The sequence below is a fragment of the Hyla sarda genome, chromosome 5, assembly GCF_029499605.1.
Source record: "Hyla sarda isolate aHylSar1 chromosome 5, aHylSar1.hap1, whole genome shotgun sequence".
NCBI lineage: Eukaryota > Metazoa > Chordata > Amphibia > Anura > Hylidae > Hyla > Hyla sarda.
The window spans coordinates 122,104,062-122,131,040 of NC_079193.1; the positions used below are offsets into that span (position 1 = coordinate 122,104,062).

At 44.6% G+C, this 26,979-nt stretch overlaps 2 protein-coding genes across 10 annotated transcripts in view; one reads left to right on the plus strand and one right to left on the minus strand.

The window, feature by feature from the left end:
• BRD9 (bromodomain containing 9) overlaps positions 1 to 24,546 on the minus strand; it is a 284,425-nt gene extending 259,879 nt beyond the window's left edge. For 4 of the 5 annotated variants that reach the window (XM_056520202.1, XM_056520201.1, XM_056520200.1 and 1 more), the window contains exons 1-2: positions 24,293 to 24,543; positions 14,268 to 14,491 (exon numbers count right to left, since the gene is read on the minus strand). In XM_056520202.1, coding sequence (XP_056376177.1) covers positions 14,268 to 14,491; positions 24,293 to 24,377 — 309 coding nt within the window. In that variant the 5' untranslated portion in view covers positions 24,378 to 24,543. Of the gene's footprint in view, positions 1 to 14,267; positions 14,492 to 24,292 lie in introns of all 5 variants that reach the window. The other variant, XM_056520203.1, reaches the window with a different exon arrangement.
• The window catches only part of TRIP13 (thyroid hormone receptor interactor 13), a 339,103-nt gene continuing 336,552 nt past the window's right edge, over positions 24,429 to 26,979 (plus strand). Inside the window, exon 1 of one of the 5 annotated variants that reach the window (XM_056520206.1) lies at positions 24,429 to 24,568. The gene's annotated coding sequence lies outside the window, so the exon portion shown is untranslated. Of the gene's footprint in view, positions 24,569 to 24,588; positions 24,611 to 24,735; positions 24,854 to 26,979 lie in introns of those variants that run through there. The other 4 variants (XM_056520208.1, XM_056520207.1, XM_056520204.1 and 1 more) reach the window with 4 other exon arrangements.

A 26,979-nucleotide genomic window follows, 5' to 3' on the forward strand; every position in this document is an offset into this window, starting at 1 on the left:
GTGAAGATGTATAAACTTTGCGAGAGTACCTCCGGGTACACTTGCAAGTTTATAGTGTATGAGGGACGAGATTCCCGTTTTGAACCCCCAGAATGTCCCCCCCCCCCCACTCTGGGTGTTAGCGGGGAAATGGTTTGGGGCCTTTTGCACCCATTGCTAGATAAAGATTACCAACTTTACGTGGATAACTTTTATACTAGTATCCCTCTCTTCACATCCCTCGCCGCCATATCCACGGTCGCTTGTGGGACAGTCCGGAAGAATCAAAGAGGCCTTCTGCCCCATCCCCTACATGCTCCTATCCCCCGGGGTGAGTCCCGTGCCTTTTCCCCATGAGAACCTGTTGTTGGTCCGGTATAAGGACAAGAGGGATGTCCTTATGCTCACCACTATTCATGGGAACGGCAGCACCCCTGTCCGAGGTACCGCGGGACCAGTCCTCAAGCCCGATTGTATTCTGGACTACAATCGGTATATGGGGGGAGTTGATCTTTCTGATCAAGTCCTGAAACCATATAATGCCATGCAGAAAACACATGTATGGTATAAAAAGGTTGCGGTCTACATGGTACAGGTTGCCATGTACAACTATTTTATACTGTACAAGTACGCTGGCAACACAGGGACATACCTGAAGTTTCAAGAGGTAGTTCTAAGGGCCCTCATCTTTGGTGACCACCAAGGAGCGGGTCAGAGCACCTCTGGAACTTCAGGGCCCCGGCCAACACTTTCCAGGTGTGATCCCCAACACTCGAAGGACGTGACGAACCCAGAAGAAATGCAGAGTGTGTCACAGGTAGGGGAGACGGAGGGACACCACGTACCAATGTGACACTTGGCCTGATCATCTGGGCCTCTGCGTAGGCTGCTTCAGGGAGTATCACACTTCCATGGAGTACTAAATTTTCCATCCTTTGCCCTAATTTTCATTCCCCAGAATTCGGCTCCAATGTACCAGTCCAGGGTACATTGACTTCCAAATTTTAAACCAAAACAACCCCCCCCCCCCAAAAAAAAAAAAAAAAACCTTTTCCCCCCAATATCTTTTTTTTTCTTCTCCCTAAAAAATGGGTCATGAGACACAGAGTCAACAGCATTGGAGGTTTGCAGTTGCCTCAAATGCACAGCGCTCTCTCTCTCCACCTGAGCGGGTTGCGCATTTGAGGTAACAGAATAGGGACGGCCCCACACATCTCCTTCCCAGAGTGATGATTCAGAGTATAGGGTTTGGGGAGGGCATCATTTTTACTTTTAGCTGTACTCTGGGTCATCATTCTGGGAAAATAATTGGCATATCAGTACTAAAATTGCAATTTTCTTCCCCCATAGTACACTTCATCCATTCCTGGAAAATAAATGAAGGGAACACCCGTCTGTTCCAAATCTCCACTTCACCCTATACACCTTCCCTAGGGGGTGTATGTTTGTAATAGCTTCACATGTGGGTGCTCCTTTCTTGTATTTTCCTCTGAATGTATGTAACTGTTCGGTCCGTAACAAAACATCTGCCTAAAATGCGAAGAGTTCTCGCTGAGCTCTGTCGTATTTCCAGGCGACAACGGAGTCACATGTTAGTTGTTCCCAGAAAAATGAAGCAAAGCATAGGTTGAAAATTGCAATTTTCAAAAGCTACCCTTCATCCATTCCTGGAAAATAAATTTAGGAAACACCTGTGTTTTCAAAATGTCCTCTTTACCCCTATACCCATTCCTCAGGGTGGGTACTTTCTGTAATGGTGCCACATGTGGGTGTTTCATTTTTGTATTTTCCTCGGAATGTATGCAACAGTCAGCTACTGATATGCCATAGGCCACAAATACAAACTGACCTCTATGACTTCTGAGCCTTGTTGTGCGCCCGCCCAGCATGTTACCCCATTTGTGGATGTATTTCCATAGTCACGAGAAAAAGCCCTCCAAAATTTGTAACCCAATTTCTCATATTACCCCTTGTGAAAATGTTAAAAATTGGGTAACCCCAGCATTTTAGTGTAAAAAAAAAAAATCTAATTTTTCACTTTATGGCCCACTTTTCAAAAAACCTGTGAGGTGTTATTTCCCAATGTACATCTTGTTATGTTCATTGAGGGGTGTAGTTTCTAAAATGGTGTCACGTGTTTTTTTTTTGCTGTTGGGGGCTTTATAAATGCACGTGACCCCCAACTTCAATTTCAACAAAATTTTCACTCCTTCTATTCTGAGCATTGCAGTGCGTCCACAGAGCAATTTACATCCACATATGGGGTATTTTGTTTTCTCAGACAAAATTGTTCTACAAATTTTGGGGGCCTTTTGCCCTATTACCCAATGTGAAAATGAAACATTTGGGGTAACACTATCAATATAGTGCAAAAAAAAAATCAAATTTCTCACTTTTACGGCCCACTGTTCTAAAAACCTGTGAGGTGCAAGTACTCACTGTAACACTGTTACGTTCCCGGAAGGGTCTAGCTTCCAAAATGTGTTGCCATGTGGTTTTTTTTTTTTTGCTGTCCTGGCACCATAGGGGCTTCCTAAATGCGGCATGCCCCCAGAGCAAAATTCGCTTTCAAAAAGCCAAAATGTGACTCCCCCTCTTCTGAGACCTGTAGTGCGCCAGCAGAGCACTTTTCACCCCCCATATGGGGCGTTTTCTAAATCAGGAGAAATTGGGCTTCAAATTTTGGGGAGTATTTTCTGCTTTTACTCTTTTAAAAATGTAACATTTTTGGGAAAACAAAAGGGGTCTGGTTTCCAAAATGTTTTGGCACCGTAGGGGCTTCCTAAAGGTGACATGCCCCCCAAAAACCATTTCAGAAAAATGTTCTCTCCAAAATCTCCTTGTCGCTCCTTCCCTTCTGAGCCCTCTACTGCGCCCGCCCAACACTTTACATAGACATATGAGGTATTTGCTTACTCGAGAGAAATTGGGCTACAAATACAAGTAAAAATTTTCTCCTTTTACCCTTTGAAAAAATTCAAAAATTGGGTCTACAAAACATGAGTGTGTAAAAAATGAAGATTTAGAATTTTTTCCTTCACTTTGCTGCTATTCCTGTGAAACACCTAAAGGGTTAAAACACTAACTGAATGTCATTTTGAATACTTTGGGGTGTAGAATACTTTGGGGTGTAGTTTTTATAATGGGGTATTTGTAACATGAAGACCCTTCAAATCCACTTCAAAACTGAACTGGCTCCTGAAAAGTATCGAGTTTGAAAATTTTGTATAAAATTGGAAAATTGCTGCTGAACTTTGAAGCTCTCTGGTGTCTTCAAAAGTAAAAACACGTCAATTTTACGATGCAAACATAAAGTGGACATATTGTATATGTGAACCAAAAAAAAAAATTTTACTTTGAATATCCATTTTCCTTACAAGCAGAGAGCTTCAAAGTTAGAAAAATGCAAAATTTTCAATTTTTTCATCAAATTTGGGGATTTTTCACCAAGAAAGGATGCAAGTTACCACAAAAATTTACCACTATGTTAAGGTAGAATATGTCACAAAAGAACAATCTCGGAATCAGAATGATAAGTAAAAGCATTCCAGAGTTATTAATGTTTAAAGTGAAAAAGGGCTAAGTCCTTAAGGGGTTAAAGGAGATTTGTAGTGCAATATAACTTATCCCCTATCCTTCGGATTGGGGATAAGTTATAGATCGCGGGGGGTATGAGCGCTGGGGCACCCGGGATCTCCTAGCAGCAGTATGCTGGAAAGGGGGGCGTTCCGTCCCCGCATGACGGGACAGCCAACACGGCCCCTCCATGTACCCCATAGAGATACATGGAGGGAGAGTGTCTGCCGCTGTTTTCTGCTGGGGACCCCCCGCAATCTATAACTTATCCCTTATCCTTTGGATATGGGAAAAATTATTTTGCGCTGGAATACTCCTTTAACTCCAGTAGGGCTCTCCCTCTGGTCGGGCCCTGCACCATTTGGGACAGATCGTTGTCTTTAGCTATAGTCAGAAACCTGTTTCCTTTATGAGATTCACATGTTTCAGTCTCCCAGTTTATATCAGGATAGTTAAAGTCCACCATTATTATCACATCATTTTGATTTGGTGCCTTGGTTATTTGCCTCAGTAATTGATCTTCAGCCTCTTCCATTATATTTGGTGGCTTAAAGTAAACCCCTATCAGATTTATTTTTTTTTTTTATCTCCATATAATTCTACCCATAATGACTCCACTTTATTGTTTCCCTCCCATATATCCTCTAGACTGGACTTTACATGAAGACAAACGCCTCCCCCTTTTGTCCGATCCTTCCTAAATAGACTACAACCCTGTATGTTGAGCGCCCAGTCATAGTTATCGTCCAACCAAGTCTCTGTTATACCCACTATGTCATCATTTTCCTCAGACATGATCAACTCCAGTTCGTCAGTTTAATTTGTCAGACTTCTGACATTAGTCAACATGCAATTCAAAGGTGTATGTTTTTTTCCCCCTATGGAGCCTAGCCCTATTAACTATTCTAACCCCTCCCCCACCTAATCCCCAGGTACATTAATAGTTCCCACTACCTGTGCCCTCTATGTTGTAGATAACCCCCCCCCAGTCCCTAGTTTAAACAGTTAAACACTCCTCCACCCTTCTTGCTATCTTCTCCCCAAGCACAGCTGCACCCTCCCCCATTGAGGTGCAGCCCGTCCATTGAGCTGGCATCCGACAGAGAAGTCGGCCCAGTTCTCCATGAACCCAAACCCCTCCTTCCTACACCAGCTTCTGAGCCACTTGTTTACTTCCCTAAATCGCCCGCTGCCTCTCTGGCGTGGCTCGTGGTACAGGTAATAGTTTCAGAAAATACTACCTTGGAGGTCATTGCCTTGAGCTTTCGGCCTAAGTCCCGGAAATCATTTTTAAAGACACTCCAACTCTTACTTTGTCACTGGTGCCAAAGTGTACCATGACTGCTGGGTCTTCTCCAGCCCCACCCAGCAATCTGTCAACCCGACCCGCGATGTGCCGAACTCAAGTGCCAAAAAGACACACTGTTCGGCGATCCCGGTCTTTGTGACAGATCGCCCTGTCTGTCCCACTAATAATAGATTGCCCCTCTACCAGTACCTGTCTGGCCTGCCCTGCCCTCCTCCTTACTGGAGCAGACACTCCCCTGGCAGTCAGAGGCAGTATCCTGCTGCAGTAATGCTAGCTCTGAAATGGCATTCCCCTCAGGCAAACTTGTTGGGGTGTGTCAGTTCAGGATCGCTGCTGCCAAATCCAAAGCCTGCTTGCTCTCTATTGATGCTGAAAAAGCATTTGATAGGGTGGGGTGGGTTTTTTATGTGATTGGCCAAGTCAGGTCAGGTTCAATGGTATGCTTTCCTCCCCTTCACTATCCACTATCCATATGGCACTAGGCAGGGGTGCCCCCCTGTCTCCCCTCCTTTATAGACCTGGAATAGCTGGCGCTGGGGCAGAACGCTTCTATCCTGGGCGTGATACTCCATATAAATTGTCCCTATGTACTGATGACCTGCTCTTCTATGTCACCTCCCCTCAGACCTCCTTACCAGAAGTCATGGAGGAGCTTTCGGAATTTCGTGCTCTCTCCACCTTAAAAGTAAATACTGTATAACACGCACTTTTTAGGCTAAAATTTTTAGCCTAAAGTCTATGTGCATGTTATACGCCGATAAGCCGCTGGAGTTCAATGATTTAAAGCGGGCGCTTTAAATCAATGAACTGAAGCAGCTTTGCAGGTGCAGAGACAGCCAGTGCTGCCGGCTTCTCTGCCCCTGCCTGCCCTGGGGTCTAGAGCCCTGCTGCTGGCCCTTCTCTCCCCCTGGCTATCGGTGCCGCTGCCCGATCTCTCCCCCTGACTATCGGTGCCCGCGCCCCATTGCCGGCGCCGATAGCCAGGGGGAGAGAAGCGGCCCCGGCAATGCCCCCCCCATCCTCAGTTGCATAATTACCTGTTGCCGGGGTCGGGTCCGCGCTGCTTCAGGCCTCCGGTGTGCGTCCCCTGCGTCGTTGCTATGCGCAGTTTTGCAGTTTAGACCCTTTATTTTATATTCCGTGGTTTCCTTGGGATTTGTTATTTTGTAAACTGGATTTACACTTTTACTATTAATTTTACACATTTTACAGTGTTTGCATGGGGAAAAAAACATTTTTTTGCAAAGGGGAATTATAGTGCCTACTTTTTTGCTTTGTTTGCTGATTTGATGGTTGGTTTTGTAGTAGGGGCAATTATATTTCCAATATTTTTCGCCTTTCTGTATATGAACGATGGATTTGGTGGAATATGATCCCTTATTATTTTATCGTTCTTTAGAATACCCCAATGTTTTTATATTATTTTTTGCACTAAATGACTAGGTTTATTGTAGCTGGTAATTATGGGGATTTTTAAGTGTGAGTTTTCAACTGCATAATTCTTTTTTTCTATCAGTTTCTTCTTGCGATTTTTTTTTTTTTTTTTTTTTTTTTTTTTTAGAATTAGGCTTGTTCTCTCTACTTGTTCTATTTCTTTGCGTGTGTGTGTGTTCCTTAAAGGGGAACTCCAGTGGAAAAAAAGTTTTTTCAAATCAACTGGGGCAAGAAAGTTAAACAGGTTTGTGGATCACTTTTATTTTAAAAATCTTAACCCTTCTAGTACTTATCAGCTTCTATATACTACAGATATACTACAGAGAAATTTGTGAAGTTCTTTCCAGCCTGACAACAGTGCTCTCTACTGACACCTCTGTCCGGGTCAGGAACTGTCCAGTAGGAGAGGTTTTCTATGGGGATATGATTCTAATCTGGACAGTTCTGACACAGACAGAGGTGTCAGCAGAGAGCACTGTTGTCACACTGGAAAGAAATTCACATATTTGTCTGTTTTATACAGCAGCTAATAAGTACTGGAAGGATTAAGATTTTTAAAAAGAAGTAATTTACAAAATCTGTTTAACTTTCTGGCACCAGTTGATTTGAAAACATTTTTTTTTCTACTTCTTTCCACCGGAGTTCCCCTTTAAAGGGTAGCTCCCACCATCACTTTTTTTTTCTTTTCTGTCCCTGCCTATTACCCATCTATCCCTAACCCCCTCCCTGCCTTAAATTTTTTTTTTTTTTAAATATTAAAAAAGCTTTTTTGTCTGCCTGGTAGTGTGCTCACTACCAGGCAGACTTCCCCAGCAGGCACCACGTCACTGATGCCTGCTGGGGCCGGCACTTCCGCCCGTAGTTCACCTATACAGGGTGCCTCCAGCTTTTTCCCCACTGCAACTCCCAGCTTGCCCTGACATCTATTGGCTGTCAGGGCATGCTGGGAGTTGTAGTGGGGAAACAACTGGAGGGACCCTGTATAGGTGAACACCGGAGCACATCACCCGCCGTGCAGCCCGCAAACCCCCCCGGCCCCTTCGCGCCACTCAACTCACTCCCCCTCCCCCTTAGTTCACCCAGAGTACTCCCTCCACGCCGCGCAGCCCGCAACCCCCCCCCCCGGCCCCGCCTCTCCGCTCAACCCACTACCCCTCAGTTCACCTATACAGTGTCCCTCCAGGCTTCCCCACTAAAACTCCCAGGGCATGCTGGGAGTTGTAGTGGGGGAACTGGAGGCATACTGTATAGGTGAACAGTATACATAATACTTTACCTTGTCCCCGAGCCTGGGCGCGTCTTCTTCCTTCAAAGCGCTCGCTCCCGCCTGTCTGATTGCCAGGCTTCAACGAGTCGAAATTCAGTGGTGACGTCACTGCTGAATGCATTCGGCCACTAGGAGGGCGACCCCTAGTGGCCGAATTTAAAAGTGATTTTAAACGGTTTTAAAATTACTTTTTTTAATTAAACTATATTAGAGATATGTTGTAGTACTGAAGTACTACAACATATCAATTTTTTGTTTTCATGACAGTGCCCATTTAAGGTCTTTTCATCATATCCTTTGTTGGTAAATTTCTTTTCTAAAGCTTCTGTGTTGTATTGTTTTGTCTCTGTACAATTTCTGCGTAGTCTGAGGAATTGGCTACGGGGGATGTTATGAAACCAGATATGCAGATGACAACTTTCCATATGAATAAAAACTGTTGCTGTCAGTTTATTATAAGTGCTTGTGATAACCTTATTGTTTTCGATATTTATTTTTAAATCTAAAAAATGCACCATGGTTTGACTGCAGTAAAATGAAAAAATAATCATTTTTATAGATTCCTTTAAAAACATGGTCAGGCTCATAAAAACCACATAGTCTATACAGCGTTTCCATAGGACCAGGTTCGCACCAAGTTGACTTCCAGTGTATATGCAGGACTCTTCCCACTGGGCTACATACAGGTTTGAATAAATTGGATAAATTGTGGTTTTGATACTTTTATTAATTTTTAGTTTCCGTAGATCATCACCATATTTTCAAAAGGATGCATGGAGTCTGAGTATTCTTCATAAGGGAAAAAAAATGTATTTCTTTTTAAAATTGGTGTGTTAAACTTGTTCACGACCCAAGACGTATGCATACGTCTTGGGACCCTGGTACTTAAGGATCCAGGACGTATGCATATGTCCTGAGTCATTCCGGTCTCCATCGCTCGCCGGGCGGAGATCGTAACGGTATGTCTGCTGAAATCGTTCAGCAGGCATGCCATGCAAATGCCGAGGGGGGGTCCCGGGACCCACACATGTCGGCAATCGGTGCAGATCGCAAGCAAATTCACGCTAGTGATCTGCGACGATTCCGGTCATTAGGGTCAATTGTGACCCGATGACCCGGTAATAAATGGTGATCGGCGGTGTACAATACACCGCCAATCACCTGCCATTGCTGGGGAGAGGTGACAATACTGTCATCTCCCCAGCAACGCCGCTATTGGCCGGCGATCGTCCGGCCAATAGCAGTGCGGCAGAGGAGGGGTTAACGGCTCCTTCTCCCCGGTCTGCGCGCTTACCGAGTTCAGTCAGTGAGCAGAGCGGGAAAATAAGGACCGTGATCCCCCCTCGGAGCATCGGAGACCCTCAGGAAGAAGAGGACCCCATTAGATCAGGGTGAGCTTTTTCCAGCTTACAGGTAGGGAATCAAAACGAAAGTAAAAGTGAAAAAACAGTAAAAAAAAAAAAAAAAAAAAAAGTAACCCCCCCCCCCCCCCCAATAGGTCCCCAAGGGTCCGCCGTCACATGATCCGTGTGACCCCGGGCCCTATCAGGGGTTCAGGGTGCTGCGAGGGCCACCCATTTATTTGGGGGGGGCCGCAGCTTTTTTTCTCTCTTTTCCTGTAAGTTTACACCAAACACCACATACTACACACTTCCCTGCACCCCCTCCGCCCCACCCTCGCCACCGTAGACAAAAGGAGATGGCCCGCCGGGCATTTTCGGCAGCAGAGGCTTACGTTTTTTTAGCCTCCGACTCAGAATCTGCCAGTGAGGACGAGGAAGATCCTACTTTTTTGTGTTCTTCCTCGTCCTCCTCATCATCTAGCAGTGATGATGAGTCCCCTGTAAGGCGGCGGAGACGCCACCAGGCGAGGCCACGCACCCCCCATGAGAGTGACCCAGTGGTCGACACTAGTACGAGTGGCAATGCCGCTCATAATAGGAGTCCGGCCCCTCAGACAAATGCACCGGAGCCCGCTTCCGATGACCCTGTCTGGAGCCCCCCCAGAGGGTTATCAGCCACGGATTCCTGAGTTTGTTGGCAACTCAGGAAACCGGATTAACCATGCTGGATTCACTGATATAGACTTTTTAAAGTTTTTTTCAGTGACAGCCTGGTCAATCACATGGTGAAGCAAACAAACTTGTATGCCCAGCACTTCATTGCCCACCACCCCAATTCGTTTTTGGCCAGGTCCAATGAATGGTATGCCATTGATGCAGCGGAAATGAGGATATTTTGGGGCCTCACGCTGCATATGGGCCTGGTATAAAAACCAAGTGCTCGTCAGTACTGGAGCGGGGACGTCCTCTATCAGACCTCGCTTTACAGTATGGCGATGACACGGAAGTGATTCAAGGCGATTCGGAAATGCCTACATTATGCAAATAATGCGGCATGTCCGCCCCATGGTGATCCCGCCCATGACCGGCTTTACAAAGTCATCGATCACTTTGGGGCCAAATTTTTGGAGGCCCACGTACCGCTCAGGGACCTCTCTGTAGATGAGTCTCTCATCAGTTTTAAGGGGAGACTCATCTTCCGCCAGGATATTCCCTCGAAGTGGGGGCGGTATGGGGTGAAACTCTACAAACTTTGCAAGAGTACCTCCAGGTACACTTGCAAGTTTAGAGTATATGAGGGACGAGATTTCCGTATTGAACCCCCAGAATGTCCACCCACTCTGGGTGTTAGCGGGAAAATCGTTTATGACCTTATGCACCCATTGCTGTATAAGGGTTTCCACGTATACGTGGATAACTTTTATACCAGCATCCCTCTGTTCAAATCCATTTCCGCCAGATCCACGTCCGCTTGTGGCACCGTGTGGAGGAACCAGAGAGGCCTCCCTCTAAATTTTGTCCAGATGCCTATCCCCAAGGGTGAGTCCCATGCCCTGACCCATGATAACCTGTTGTTGGTCAGGTATAAGGTAAGAGGGATGTCCTTATACTCACAACTATTCATGGGAAAGGCAGCACCCCTGTCCCTGTGCAAGGTACCGTGGGACCGGTCCTCAAACCCGATTGTATTCTGGACTATAATCGGTATATGGGGGGGGGGGGGGAGTTGATCTCTCAGATCAAGTCCTCAAACCATATAACGCCATGCGGAAAACACAGGCACGGTACAAAAAAAAGTTGCGGTCTACATGGTACAGGTTGCCATGTACAACGCTTTTGTACTATCCCAGTACGCTGGCAACACAGGGACATTCCTCCATTACCAAGAAGAAGTCCTAAGGTTCCTGATCTTTGTTGATCGGGAAAGATCAGGCCGGACTTCCCAAGGCTCTGGAGTTATAGGCACCAGGATCGTCCCAGGCCAACACTTTCCAGGTGTGATCCCCCCCCCTCACTGAAAAGAAGGGACGAACCCAGAAAAAATGCAGAGTGTGTTTCAGGAAGGGAATTCGGAAGGACACCACATATCAATGTGACACTTGCCCAGATAATCCGGGCTTTTTGGAACAGTGGGCTGTGCTAAAGAAAAATTACATTTTCATTTTCACTGACCACTGTTCCAAAAATCTGTCAGACACCTGTGGGGCATAAATGCTCACTGTATCCCTAAGTACATTCCCAAAATGGGGTCACATGTGGGGGGGGGGTCCATTGTTCTGGCACTATGGGGGCTTTCTAAAGACACGTGGCCTACAATTCCGGACAAATTTTCTCTCTAAAATCCCAATGATGCTCCTTCTCTTCTGAGCATTGTAGTGCGCTAGCAGAGCACTTGTCGTCCACAGATGGGGTATTTATATACTCAGAAGAAATGGGTTTACAAATTGTTTTTTTTCTTCCTATTTTCCCCTTGTGAAAATGAAAAATTGAGGGTAACACCAGCATTTTAGTAAAAAAAACTAAAATGTTTTCTTCTTTTTCCCATCCAACTTTAACGAAAATTCTTCAAACACCTGTAGGGTGTTTGGGCTCACTATACCCCTTGTTACGTTCCATGAGGGGTGTAGTTTGCATAATGGGGACACGTGAGCATTTACTTTTTTGCATTTATGTCAGTACCGCTGTAAAATCTGCCACCACTGTACAAATCACCAATTTAGGCCTCAAATGTACATGGTGCGCTCTCACTCCTGAGCCTTGTTGTGCGCCCGCAGAGCATTTTACGCCCACATATGGGGTATTTCGGTACTCAGGAGAAATTGTGTTATTTTACCGCTTGTGAAAATAAAGTATGGGGCAACACATGTTAGTGTAAAAAAAAAAAGAAAAATGTTTACACTAACAGGCTGGTGTAGCCCCCAACTTTTTCTTTTCATAAGGGGTAAAAGGAGAAAAAGTCCCCCAAAATTTGTAGTGCAATTTCTCCTGAGTACGGAAATACCCCATAAGTGGCCCTAAACGGTTTCCTTGAAATACGACAGGCTCCGAAGTGAGAGAGCGCCATGCACATTAGAGGACTACATTAGGGATTGCATAGGGGTGGACATTGGGAATCACTGCCATAGAATACCCCTAACAGGGTGCCTCCAGCTGTTACTAAACTCCCAGCATGCCTGGACAGTCAGTGGCTGTCCGGAAATGCTGGGAGTTGTTGTTTTGCAATAGCTGGAGGCTCAGTTTTGGAAACACTGCCGTACCATATGTTTTTCCTTTTTCTTGGGGGGGGGGGGGAGGGGAGGTATTTTGTGTTAGTGTAGTGTAGTGTTTTAGGGTACATTCACACAGGCAGAGGTTTACAGTGAGTTTCCCACTAGGAGTTTGCGCTGCAGCAAAAAATTTGCCGCAGCTCAAACTTCAAGCAGGAAACTCACTGTAAACACTGGTTGGAAAACCTTCAGTTAGGTTCTGTTATCTAACTCAGTATTTTCCAACCAGTGTGCCTCCAGCTGTTGCAAAACTACAACTCCCAGCATGTACAGTCTATCAGTGCATGCTGGGAGTTGTAGTTTGCCATAGCTTGGAGGCACATTGGTTGCAAAACACCGAGTTAGGTAACAAACTTCGCAACCAGTGTGCCTTCAGCAGTTGCAAAATCTACAACTCTCAGCATGAAGTGACAACTGAAGGGCATGCTGGGACTTGTAGTTATGCAACAGATGGAGGCATACTAGTAACACTCCCAGCATGCCCTTTGGCTGTCCTTGCATGCTGGGGGTTGTAGTTATGCAACAGCTGAAGGCACACTGGTTGCAAAACAGTTTTTTTTTACTTAACTCAGTGTCTCCCAACCAGTGCGCCTACAACTGTTGCAAAACTACACTCCCAGCATGCCCAGACAGAAAAAGGACATGTGCAGTGGTGTCCAAACTGTAGCTCTCCAGATGTTGCAAAACTTCAACTCCAAGCATGCCCAGACTGTCCAGGCAGGCCGGGAGTTGTAGTTCTGCAAAATCTGAAGGGACAGATGTCACAGAACTACAACTCCCAGCATGTCTGGACTGTCTGGGCATGCTGAGAGTTGTAGTTTTGCAACATCTGGAGGGCTACAGCTTGGGCACCACTGTATAGTGGTCTCCAAACTGTGGCCCTACAGATGTTGCAAAACTACAACTCCCAGCCAAAGGCTGTCTGGGCATGCTGGGAGTTGTAGTTTGGCAACCCCTAGAAGGCAGCAGTAAAGATCGTATTATGGCGATCTTTACTGCTACCTTCACAGCCGCTGATCCCGCCGATGGTCACAGGTCCACGCCGACATCTTCTCCCCCCGCTCTGCCAGACATCCAGGGGCGGGCAGAGAGGGATTTCCACGGTAATCCCCCCCACCCCCAACTGCCTTTGGTTAGTTGTCATAACTGACTAATGGCAGGGGATAGGAGTGAGGTGGCAGCTGCCACCTAGCTCCTATCCCATAGGATGACCGGGGATTCTTGGAGTTCTCACCCCACCTTTATCTCACACTATAGAGTGGATTCCAGAATAGCTAGCTATTCCTCATTTGGGCGGTCAGTTATATCCTCCACCAGGCATGAGTGCCCTGCCATAGGGGTATCTGCTTGCTAAATCCCCATATGTGCCACTTGTTAGGATGTAAGGGAATCGTTAGAAATTAAAAATTCCCTTACATCCTAACAAGTGGCACATATGGGGATTTAGCAAGCACATATGGGGATGTTTTCCCTTAGTTCTAACAGTGGCATAACAATCCCTCCCTATATTTTTTTTTTATGTTTTTTCTGCTTGCTATAACACAAGGGGGCTGGGTCTCTCACCTTCTTTTATGGGGGAGTTAGGAGGGTCTAAAACTTTAATTAGTTGAGGTTGTCAATAAAATTTCCACCGGTCCTAATCAGTTCCACGGGGGCAAAATACCCCATATATGCCACTGTTAGGACAACGGGAAAACAAATTACCGTTAGAAATGAACAATTCTAAATAGGCTGAAAGCTGTCTGGATCTCACCAGTGTTCAGATCACAATTGTGAAAGCGACACTGAGGCACGGTAGTGAGCAAAGCAGGGAGGTAACCACACCCCCATCAGCAAACAAGTCAAAACTTCTTGTGGTTAGGTCTAAAGAGGCTAGGAGACCAGGGTTTGTTTGCAAAATAAAGAGAAAGAAACCCTAAGTGGCAGTTTCTCAAAGTTTTTTTCACATCTTTACCAATCAAGTTTTTATGAAGTATATTAGGAAAATGCATAGTTTTTAAGGAAGTATTAAAATTAAAAAAGTTGTTTCTAATGACAGTAATGCTTTAATTAAATGAAAGTCACTGCTAAACCAAGGAATATATACCACATACCTTCCTCCGCCTCCGTTCTTCATCGTCTACATGTTTATCCTTCTCTTTCTCCGACTTCTTTTTCTTCTTTTTTTTCTTTTCCTTATGACGCTCACGTTGTTCATGGTCTGAACGATCATCAAAGTAACTAGAATCATGTCCAGACCCAGAAAGTTCAGTCACTTCACTTCCTCCAACTTTAAGAACCAATTTCAAAGGCTTTTCTGAAGGTTTACCTACATAATCTAAAATAGTAACAATATATATTAAATAAGGACTCTGGAGTTAGTATTTTAGGAGTTATTTGTTTCATTCCAGCCTACTAGCATACATACATGTTAAATCATGTAATCCCCAAAATGACAAACAGAAAATGAAATGCTCCTACATATAGACACAATCAGTCACTCATGTGTTAAAGGGGTAGTCCAGTGGTGAAAAACGTATCCCCTATCCTAAGGATAGGGGATAAGTTTGGGATCGCAGGGGGTCCGACCGCTGGGGCCCCCTGCGATCTCTCTGTACAGGGGCCAGGCTCTCCGGCCAGATAGCAGGTGTCGACCTCAGCACGAAGCGGAGGGCCGAAACGCTCCCTCAATACATTTCTATGGCAGAGCCGGAGATTGCCGAAGGCAGCGCTTCGGCTCTGCCATAGAGTTGTATTGAGGGGGTTTGTCGGCCGCCGCTTCGTGCAGAGGTCGACACGCCCCTTCCCGCGGGCTGTCGGGGCTCCGTACAGGAGATCGCAGGGGACCCCAGCGGTCGGACCCCCTGCGATCTGCAACTTATCCTCTAACATTAGGATAGGGGATAAGTTGTTCACCACTGGGTCAACACTGGACTACTCCTTTAAAGACTTCCTGTGGACTAAATGATTACCTATTAGATGTCTCCTTCTCTATGACCCGACACACCACACTAAGCTCTACCCTCTTTGTTCTTCTGCAAGTACCACATGGACAGACTGTGAAGAGATCATTTCTACCTTATGAAATCAGAAAAGCAATGATATAGAAGGTGGATGCATATACTGGTTAGCTGCAGAGTTATACAGCTTCTCTACTGACAATCTGCAGATTCTTTAGTGTGTCCTATCAGATGCAGCCTGACCATGCTCCCTGCTTGTAAGGGCTGACTGGGAAAAACACATTACAAGGAGAAAGGCTGAAGCTGCATCTCATAAGGCTTTTACTATGCTACCGTTATAGTCTACTATAAAAGGTGCTGCCAAGTCTCATTATTGTGTATGTGCTGGGTGAATAATGCTTGAGCTAATGCTCAACATTGGATGACTTAGCAGTCTGGCTTGCTAGTGCAATGCTAAAGTCCCATTCAAAAGACAAACATGGATTTATGTGCCTCATTTGGAGAAGAAATACATGGTATAGTTGATGCTCAGCAAAAGTCTGCATGAACCTCTGGATGATAATATCCTATAACTAAATAGCTATATGTGTGAAAAGATCCCCGGATCGTGAGACAGACATCATCACTGCAGAAGCAGTGAAAATAAATAAAGGGGTGGGCAGAATGGCTGAGAAATGACATTGTTTGTATCGCTAAAAGCGCAACGGGAATGCCAGTTTCCAAGAATTTACACATACATTTTGAAGGATATCACCGCAACACCTGGATGGATTTTGGTAAGAGACACATTGTTAGAAAGAGTGTCTATCACACAACTGGGGAGATTTATCAAAACCTGTGCAGAGTAAAAGTGGTGCAGTTGCCCATAGCAACCAGATTGCTTCTTTAATCCCTTAAGGACCAGGCCATTTTACACCTTAGGACCAGAGCGTTGTTTGAACATCTGACCACTGTCACTTTAAACATTAATAACTCTGGAATGCTTTTACTTATTCTGATTCTGAGATTGTTTTTTCGTGACATATTCTACTTTAACATGGTGTTAAATTTTTGTGGTAACTTGCATCCTTTCTTGGTGAAAAATCCCCAAATTTGATGAAAAAAATTGAAAATTTTGCATTTTTCTAACTTTGAAGCTCTCTGCTTGTAAGGAAAATGGATATTCCAAATAATTTTTTTTTTTATTCACATTTCCAATATGTCTACTTTATGTTTGTATCATAAAATTTACAAGTTTTTACTTTTCGAAGACACCAGAGGGCTTCAAAGTTCAGCAGCAATTTTCCAATTTTTCAAACTCACTATTTTTCAGGGACCAGTTCAGGTTTGAAGTGTATTTGAAGGGTCTTCATATTAGAAATACCCCATAAAAGACCCCATTATAAAAACTGCACCCCCAAAGTATTCAAAATGACATTCTGTCAGCGTTTTACCCCTTTAGGTGTTTCACAGGAATAGCAGCAAAGTGAAGGAGAAAATTCAAAATCTTCATTTTTTACATTCGCATGTTCTTGTAGAAACAATTTTTGAATTTTTACAAGGGGTAAAAGGAGAAAATGTATACTTGTATGTGTAACCCAATTTCTCTCGAGTAAGCACATACATCATATGTCTATGTAAAGTGTTCGGCGGGTGCAGTAGAGGGCTCAGAAGCGACAAGGGGATTTTAGAGAGTACGTTTTTCTGAAATGGTTTTTGGGGGGCATGTCGCATTTAGGTAGCCCCTATGGTGCCAGAACAGAAAAAAAAAAAAAAAAACACATGGCATACCATTTTGGAAACTAGATCCCTTGAGGAACATAACAAGGAATAAAGTGAGCATTAATACCCCACAGGTGTTTCACGACTTTTGCATATGTAAAAAAAATAAAAAAAAATTTTCACTAAAATGTTGGTTTTCCCCCAAATTTCAACATTTTTAAAGGGTTAATAGCAGAAAAGACCCCCCAAAATTTGTAACCCCATCTCTTCTGAGTATGGAGGTACCCCATAAGTGGACCTGAAGTGCACTGCGGACGAACTACAATGCTCAGAAGAGAAGGAGTCATATTTGGCTTTTTGAGAGCAAATTTTGCTCTGGGGGCATGTTGCATTTAGGAAGCCCCTATGGTACCAGGAAAGTAAAAAAATAAAATAAAAATAAAAACACATGGCATACCATTTTGGAAACTAGACCCCTCACAGAATTTTTCATTTTCACGGACCACTGTTCCAAAGATCCGTCAGACATCTGTGGGGTGTAAATTCTCACTGCACCCCTTATTACATTCCGTGAGGGGTGTAGTTTCCAAAATGGGGTCACATGTGGGTGTGTTTTTTTTTTGCGTTTGTCAGAACCGCTGTAACAATCAGCCACCCCTGTGCAAATCACCTCAAATGTACATGGCGCACTCTCCCTTCTGGGCCTTGTTGTGCGCCCCCAGAGCACTTTGCGCCCACATATGGGGTATCTCCGTACTCGGGAGGAATTGCATTACAAATTTTGGGGGGCATTTTTCCCCCTTTTACCTCTTGTGAAAATGAAAAGTATAGGGCAACACCAGCATGTTAGTGTAAAAAAATAAACATTTTTACACTAACATGCCGGTGTAGACCCCAACTGTTCCTTTTCATAAGGGGAAAAAGCCCCCCAAAATTTGTTAGGCAATTTCTCCCGAGTACGGCGATACCCCATATGTGACCCTATTCTGTTGCCTTGAAATACGACAGGGCTCCAAAGTGAGAGTGCCATGCGCATTTGAGGCCTGAATTAGGCACTTGCATAGGGGTGGACATAGGGGTATTCTATGCCAGTGATTCCCAAACAGGGTGCCTCCAGCTGTTGCTAAACTCCCAGCATGTTTGGACAGTCAATTGCTGTCCAGAAATGCTGGGAGTTTTTGTTTTGCAACAGCTGGAGGCTCCATCTTAGAAACACTGCCGTACAATACGTTTTTCATTTTTATTGGGAGGGGGGGGGGGGCAGTGTACGTGTGTATATGTAGTGTTTTACTCTTTATTTTATGTTTGTGTAGTGTTTTTAGGTTACATTCACACTGGAGGCAGATTACACGGAGTCTCCTGCTAGGAGTTTGAGCTGCGGCGGAAAAGTTGCCGCAGCTCAAATTTGTAGCAGGGAACTCACTGTAATCTGCCGCCAGTGTGAATGTAGCCTGTACATTCACATGGGAGGGGGATCAAAACTGCAACTCCCAGCATGCACTGACAGACCATGCATGCTGGGAGTTGTAGTTTTGCAACAGCTGGAGGCACACTGGCTGGAAAACCTTGAGTTAGGTTCTATGACCTAACTCAGTATTTTCCAACCAGTGTGCCTCCAGCTGTTGCAAAACTACAACTCCCAGCATGTACTGATTGCGGAAGGGCATGCTGGGAGATGTAGTTATGCAATGGCTGGAGGCACGCAAGCACAACTCCCAGCATGCCAAGACAGCCTTATGCTGTTCCTGAATGCTGGGAGTTGTAGTTTTTCAAGACTTAGAGGGGTTCAGGTTGTAAATCACTGTCCAGTGGTCTCAAAACTGTGGCCCTCCAGTTGTTGCAAAACTACAACTCGCAGCATGCCCAGACAGCAAACTGCTGTCTTGGCATGCTGAGAGATGTAGTTTTGCAACATCTGGAGGGCTACGGTTTGAGACCACTTAGTGGTCTACAACCTGAACCCCTCTAAAGATTGCAAAACTACAAGTCCCAGCATGCCCACACAGCAAACAGCTGTCTGGGTATGCTGGGAGTTGTAGTTTTGCAACATCTGGAGGGCCACGGTTTAGAGACCACTGTAAACTGTGGCCCTCCGGATGTTGCTAGGCAACAACTCACCTAGCAGGACCCGGAGGTATTGCTGCCGCCGCCGTCGCTCGGGGATCCAGGTAAGGGACCTTTGGCGCCGACCTTCCCTGGACGGTTCCCCCGTTTTTCCCGGACACCGATAGGTGGGCAAAGCGGGGGAACCGAACTTTAACCCCCCCTCCCCCGTTCTGCTATCGGTCGGTTGCTCGGCCGACCAATAGCAGGGATAGGAGGGGTGGCACCCCTGCCACTGAACTCCTATCACTTCAGGGGGATCGAGGGTGTCTCGGACACCCCCCGAGCCCTCTTATTTTCCGGATCACCGGGTCACCAGTGACCCGTATGACCCGGAATCGGGAGACCACTCCCTTTCTATAGCGGGTTGGGCCCGGCCTCTAACAATGGCCGGGATCCGTGGCTAATAGCATGCGTCACTGATCGCGGTGCCGCGTGCTATTAATCCTTTAGACGTGGCGTTCAAAGTTGATCACCGCGTCTAAAGTTGTAAAAATGCACCCCGCAGATGCTCAGTCAGGCTATTCGGGACCATCGCGGTGAAACAGCAATGATCAGCTAGGACGCATTAGGAGGGTCCCTTATCTGCCTCCTGCACGTCCGATTGTCGAATGACTGCTCTGTGCCTGAAATCCAGGCAGAATCACTGATCAATGTTATCCTATGGGATAACAATGATCAGTGTAAGAGATCAGTGTGTGCAATGTTATAGCCCCTAGAGGAGACTATAACACTGCATTAAAAAAAAAGTAAAAAGAAAATAAAAAGTTAAGACCATTTAATCCTTCTAATAAAAGTCCAAATCACCCCCCTTTTCCCATGAAAAAACAAAACAAAAACTAAATGTGTAAATAAAAATAAACTTATGTAGTATCGCCGCATGTGGAAATGTCCAAACTATAAAAATATTTTGTTAATTAAACCTCACAGTCAATGACGTACACACAAAAAAATTCCAAAGTCCAAAATAGTGTATTTTTGGTCACTTTTTTTATACCATAAAAAAGAATGAATAAAAGGGATCAAAAAGTCAGATCAAAAACAAAAATGGTACCGATAAAAACTTCAGATCACGTCAAAAAAAAAAAAAAAAAAAAAAGAACCTTCAGACCGCCCCGTGTGCAGAGAAAAAATAAAGTTAGTTATAAGGGTAAGAATATGAAATTTTTTTTACGTATTAATTTTCGTGCATGTAGTTTGTTTTTTGTTTTTTCAGAAGCAATACAAAATCAAACCTATATAAGTAGGGTATCATTTTAATCGTACGGGCCTACAAAATAAAGAGAAGGTGTAACTTTTACTGAAAAATGTACTGCATAGAAACGGAAGCCCCCAAATTTACAAAATGGTGTTTATTCTTCAATCTTGTCCCACAATTTTTTTTCTTATTTTCTGTTTTGCCGTAGATTTTTGTAATGACATCAGTCATTTTACCCAAAGTAGAATTGGTGACGCAAAAAATAAGCCATCATATGGATTTTTAGGTGCAAAATTGAAAGGGTTATGATTTTTAAAAGGTAAGGAGGAAAAAAACGAAACTGCAAAAACTGAAAACGCTCGGTCCTTAACCTCTTCAGGGCACATGTCGTACCGGTACGTCATGGGACCCTGGTACTTAAGGACCCATGACGTACATGTACAGGCGTGGGAATTTCGGTCCCTGCCGTGCAGCGGGCAGGGATCGGACCGGGGTGACTGCTGATATCGATCAGACCCCCCCCATGTCGGCGATCGCCGCAAATCTATTTGCGCCTATTCCGGGTCATACGGGTTTATGGTGACTAGGAATATAAGGGGGATCGCGGTTGTCCATGACACCTACGATCCCCCTGAAGGGATAGGAGTGAGGTTGCAGGGGTGCCACCCCTCCTATCCCTGCTATTGGTCGTCAGAAGCGACGACCAATAGCAGATCGGGGGGCGAGGTAACTTTCGTTTTCCCCGTCCTGCCCCCCCAATAGGCGGGGAAGAATGGGGAACAGAAGGGGACCGGGCACCAAAGATCCACTTACCCATCTGTGGAGGCTACGGGTCGCGATCGGCTGCGGTGATCGGTGCGGGCAGCAGAAGAGGACGGCTTCCTGGATCCAACGGAAGTCGGTAAGTTGCCTAGCAACATCTGGAGGGTTACAGTCTAACCTGTAGCCCTCCAGATATTGCAAAACTACAACTCCCAGCATGCCCAGACAGCTGTTTGGGCATGCTGGAATATGTAGTTTTGCAACAGCTGGAGGACTGCAGTTTGAGACCACTATACAGTGGTCTCTAAACTGCATCCCTCCAGATCTTGCAAAACTACAACTCCTAGCATGCCCAAACAGCTGTTTGCTGTCCAGGCATGCTGGGATTTGTAGTTTTGCAACATCTGGAGGCACACCGGTTGGAAAATACTAACTGAATGTTTTCCAACCAGTGTGCCTCCAGCTGTTGCAAAACTACAACTCCCAGCATGCACAGTCTGTAAGTACATGCTGGGAGTTGTAGTTTTGAAACAGCTGGAGGCTTGCCCCCCCCCCATGTGAATGTACAGGGTACATTCACACGGGCAGGTTTACAGTAAGTTTCCTGCTTCAGGTATGAGCTGCGGCAAATTTTTCGCTGTAGCCCAAATTTCTAGCAGGAAGCTCACTGTAAACCTCCGCCAGTGCGAAAGTACCGTAAAACACTACACTAACACATAATAAAAAGGGTAAAACACTACATATACACCCCCTTACACTGCCCCCCCCCCCAATAAAAATGAAAAACTTATTGTATAGCAGTGTTTCCAAAACGGAGCCTCCAGCTGTTGCAAAACAACAACTCCCAGCATTTCCGGACAGCCACTGACTGTCCAGGAATGCTGGGAGTTTAGCAACAGCTGGAGACTCCCTGTTTGGGAATCACTGGCATAGAATACCCCTATACAATCCCTAATTTAGTCCTCAAATGCGCATGGCGCTCTCTCACTTCAGAGCCCTGTCGTATTTCAAGGAAACAGTTTAGGACTACATGAGGTATTTCAGTAGTCGGGAGAAATTGCACTACAAATTTTGGGGGGCTTTTTCTCCTTTTACCCCTTATGAAAAGGAAAAGTTGGGGGCTAAACTAGCCTGTTAGTTTAAAAAAATTATGTAAAAAAAGTTCACGAACATTTTATTAAGGTGTATCCATATAAAATGGCCCACCCTGTATATTGCTCTGTATGTCCCTCATACTGATTGCCATGACCCCCAATCTCACATATACTGCTCCCTACAGTCCCCTACTACACATATATAGCACTTTCTATGTACTGCTACCTATAACCCCTGCATCAGTAGTGGATCCCCCGACATAAAAAAAAATTAAATAAAAAAATGTCAATGTTTTTCCAGGCCCAACGGCTGCCGTCAAGAGGATACAGCCAGTAGTGCCTAACCTAATTGTGGGGGGCAACATCTGCTGCCTAACCTATTGTTTAAATGGTGGTCTCCTGCTTCAGCAGGTGAACAAATTGACAGGGTGAAGAGCCATTGGGGGTGAGTGGGTGTTTACTGCTGCCTAACCTAATTGTGGGGGGACTACTACGTTCCTGCCTAGCTAATGTGGGGACTATCTACGAAGCTAATATGGGGGGGGGGCTATCTACATAGCTTGTATGGGGGTTTTCATACAGGGGACAGCTATTTGGGGAATTACAGGGGGCACTACCTACCTGGGGGGACATGACCTACTAGGGGCCACTACTTACATGGGGGGGACACTACCTACCTGGCAGGATTACATACCTGTAAGGCTTGTTTCACACTAGCAAATTACTCCGTTTAGCAAGTTCTGTCGCTAGTTCCGTCCTAAAATCAGCTGTCACCGTCAGTAACCAAATCCTATACGTCCGTTAGAAAATCCCATTATAGTCTATGGGATTTTTCTAATATCCGTTTTAATCCATTATAGTCCGTTATTTTGTGACGGAAGATAGCACGGAAGAAAATAGTTTGTGAACTATTTTCTTCCGTGCTATCTTCCGTCACAAAATAACGTCCGTTATCAATAACGGACTATAATGGATTAAAACGGATATTAGAAAAATCTTATAGACTAAAATGGGATTTTCTAACGGACGTATAGGATTTGGTTACTGACAGTGACAGCTGATTTTAGGATGGAACTAGCGACAGAACTTGCTAAACGGAGTAATTTGCTAGTGTGAAAAGGGCCTTAGTTTCATAAAAAATAAAAAACACTTTATTTTCTGTCTGCCAACACAAAATATTCTGATAGTGCCCCTCCCGAGACTAGACTCTGGATCCGCCCCTGCTCTTCATACTGTTCCTATGCCCACATCACATATGCTGGTCTAACCATCGTCCTCAAAGCCCCCTCCTTTCATGCTCTCCCCTATTGCCTGCTCCTTCTCTTTGTGATGACATTGTCTTGTGACCCTGTGATGCGATGGTTGTCAAGGCTGCAGCAGGCCCGCTGATGGCCTCCTTACTGCCAAGTATGGCAGCCTGTTAGGACAAGCCATAGGCTGGATCTCACAGGATGAGTGTCATTGGTAATACTGACAGTTATAGTATAAGAGGTAAAAAGTAAAAAATTATAAAAATAAAAGGCATATCAATAAAGTGTAAAAAAATAAAATAAATGCCTGTGTTATCACTAAAATAAACCCAAAAGCAAGCCTATACACAGTACATATTGCCACGTTCGTAATGCCACGTTCGTAATACATTAAAACATGTTGTTATTTATCCAGCACAGTGACTCCCCATAAAAAAAAATAAAAATAAAACAGCAACAAAAAGCACAAGAATTGTTAATGTTGGTCCAAAACATGGAATAAAAGTGATCATAAGGTAGCATGTATCGCAAAAATGGTACTTAAAAAAAGTACAGACTCACAAAAATGAATCCCTCACACAATGTGGTCAGACAAAAAATAAAAGTTATGAGTGTCGAAATGTGGCAACAGAAAAAGGATTTTGTCATGAAAAGGAAAAATAACACGAATATATATATATATATATATATATATATATATATGGTATCACCATAATAATACTGATCCACAGAAAGATAACATTTTTACCACACAGTAAACACAAAAAAAGTCAGATTTTAAAAATTGGGCTTAGTCAAAGGTAAAAACATGCTGCATTCTTGAGGGGTTAACAGCTAATGGCACCGGAGATCACTGTTGTGGTAACCCCCTCCTGATACACTCCCCTCTATGAGAGAACGTTATACAGGTGATGTTTGGGGAAACATTTTTTTGGCAAATCGCATCCATTACAAGCCCCACCCCATAACAACCATCGCGACAAACCACGCCCGTCAAAAACCTTACCTTACCTTACCATATAAGCGTTTGTGACTGGGCAGAACCCCAAGTACTTGGTACAGAATACTCACACTGAGACTGGTCTGGGGGGGAACTCAAGTCCCCAGCATCATACGACCTCCACTCGGACCTGTGCTTCTTATGCTTCTTCCCCATTGTCAGCTCGTACGGCTATAAGCAGCCTCAGTGCCACAATACACAACACAGTCCGGATGAGGAACTAGAGCGCAGTCCCGCCCACACACACTTGCCTAGCTGGAAAGGAAACAGTGCGCCGCCAAAATGGCCGCTCTCTATAACCGTAACGTCTGACGTCAGACACAAGCAGATTTCCCTCACAGACAAAGGTAAGCGCGGGCTGGATTTTAAAGAGATGTCTTCTGCTGCTGGTGTGTACAGTCTGCGGGTTTGCACATTCTGTTATGGGGTCGCTGTAGGATGGTAGTTGTTCATGGTTGCGCGGTGTGAGAGCAGGTTGTAGTGTACTAAAGGAATATGGCGGGAAAATACGTGCTGAGGGAACCGCCATGGCAAGGAATGTAAGGGGCGCATGGGTGACGTAAACACACAGCCCCCTACCACCTGTGGGGAGCTCATCTGACTGCACCATCCAGCCGCTGTGTCAGGGCTATGTACTGTGTCACCTCCATACATTACTCTCATGTATTGATGTGTGATAGTTATACACATACACATGTACATTACTCTCATGCATTGCTTTATAGAGCTGTCACCAGAATTTGGGAGTAGGCAGACAGGAGGCTTAATAGAATATAATGGAAAGGAGTCATAATGTTAATGATCCCGTACAGTGAACAGCGTAAACGTAAAAAAATTAAAAGTACAAAAATGCTGCTTTTCTGTAACATTTTATTTAAAAAAATTATAGCAAAGTTTTATATATGCAAATGTGGTATCGATAAAAAGTTCAGATGACTGCACAAAAAATTAGCCCTCATACCGCCCTACATACAGAAAAATGAAAAAGTTATAGGTGGTCAAAATAGGGCGATTTTAGATTACTGATTTTGTACAAAAAGTTTTAGATTTTTTTTTTTTTAAGTTACAAAAATATAAAAGTATCTAGCCCTGGGTATCATTTTAATCGTATTGACCCACAGAATAAAGAACACATCATTTTTACCGTAAATTGTTCAGTGTGAAAAGGAAACCCTCCAAAATGTGCAAAATTGTGGTTTTCATTTAAAGTTCCTCCCTAAAAAAAAAATAGTTTTTGGGGTTTGCCATACATTTTATGGTAAAATGAGAAGTTTCATTACAAAGTAGGGATCGACCGATATTGATTTTTTTAGGGTCGATACCAATAATGTTAACTTTGAGGCCGATAGCCAGTAACTTATACCAATATTCCGGTATAAGTTATCGGCTCTTACATCCCCCCCAGCGGGTGCTTTAAATCAACGAACTGCAGCAGCTTTTGCGGGGCCAGAGACCACCGCTTCCACCCGCTACTCTCCCCCTGCCTGTCCTGGGGTCCTCCCTAGTCCAACCACCGCCACTTCTCCTTTAATAATTTCCTTCTCCCCTATACTTCTCTCTCCCATATACACCGATCAATATATACACACACATCCTGCAGCTTATACAGAAACACCTATCATCACAAATATTCATTATATACATGCACATTCTCCAATTTATACAGTAACACTTACCATCCCCCTCTCCAATCATTCACAAACACCCATCAAGATACTTTTCTCCCCCATACTTTTCCCTCTCTCCCATATACACCGATCATTATATACAGATTCTCCAGTTTATACAGGAACACCTATCACCCTCTTTCATTATATATATATATATATATATATATATATATATATATATACATACATACATACCCTCAAGTTTATACAAACACCCATCATCACCCTCTTGAATTATTCATAAACACCACTATCATCATTACATATCCACAGACAAAACCATATAACACATTTCCATCACACTCAAGACCTTGAGAACCAGTCACCCCCATTTATCTTTACGAATTTTCTGCTTAATCAGGGTATACAGGAGATTATACCCAAACTGAAGTTCTCGGTCACCACACCAGATTGAGTACATCTCACACTTCCTTAGTCTTTTTCAATGCTGGGAGATGTAGTTATGCAACAGCTGGAGGTACGCAACTACAACTCCCAGCATGCAGAGACAGCTGTTTGCTGTTTGGGCATGCTGCGATTTGCAGTTTTGCAACATCTGGAGGGCTACAGTTTATAGACCACTGCAAGGTGATCTCCAAACAGTGGACCTCCAGGTGTTTCAAAACTACAAATCCCAGCATGCCCGGACAGCAAACTGCTATGTGGGCATGCTATCAGTTGTAGTTTTGCAAGATCTGGAGGTGCACAGTATAGAGATCACTGTGCAGTGGTCTCAAACTGTAGACCTCCAGCTGTTGCAAAACTGCAAATCCCAACATGCCTTAAAAGCTCTCTGGGAATGCTGGGAGTTGTAGTTTTGCAACATATGGAGGGTTACAGTTTAGAGACCACTATAGTGGTCTGACTGTAGCCCTCCAGATGTTGCTAAGTAACTCACCGGCTTCTGTAGGATCCAGGGAGCTGCCTCGCCGTCCTCTTCTTCTGCCGATCGTCGTCCGCTGCTGTCGCTGATGGGTGAGTGGACTTCAGCGCCCGGTGCCTGTCGGTTTCCCCGTCCTGCCCGGCCTATTGTGGGTGGGCAGAACGGGAAAACCGAAAGTAAAGCCCCCCGCCCCCGATCTGCTATT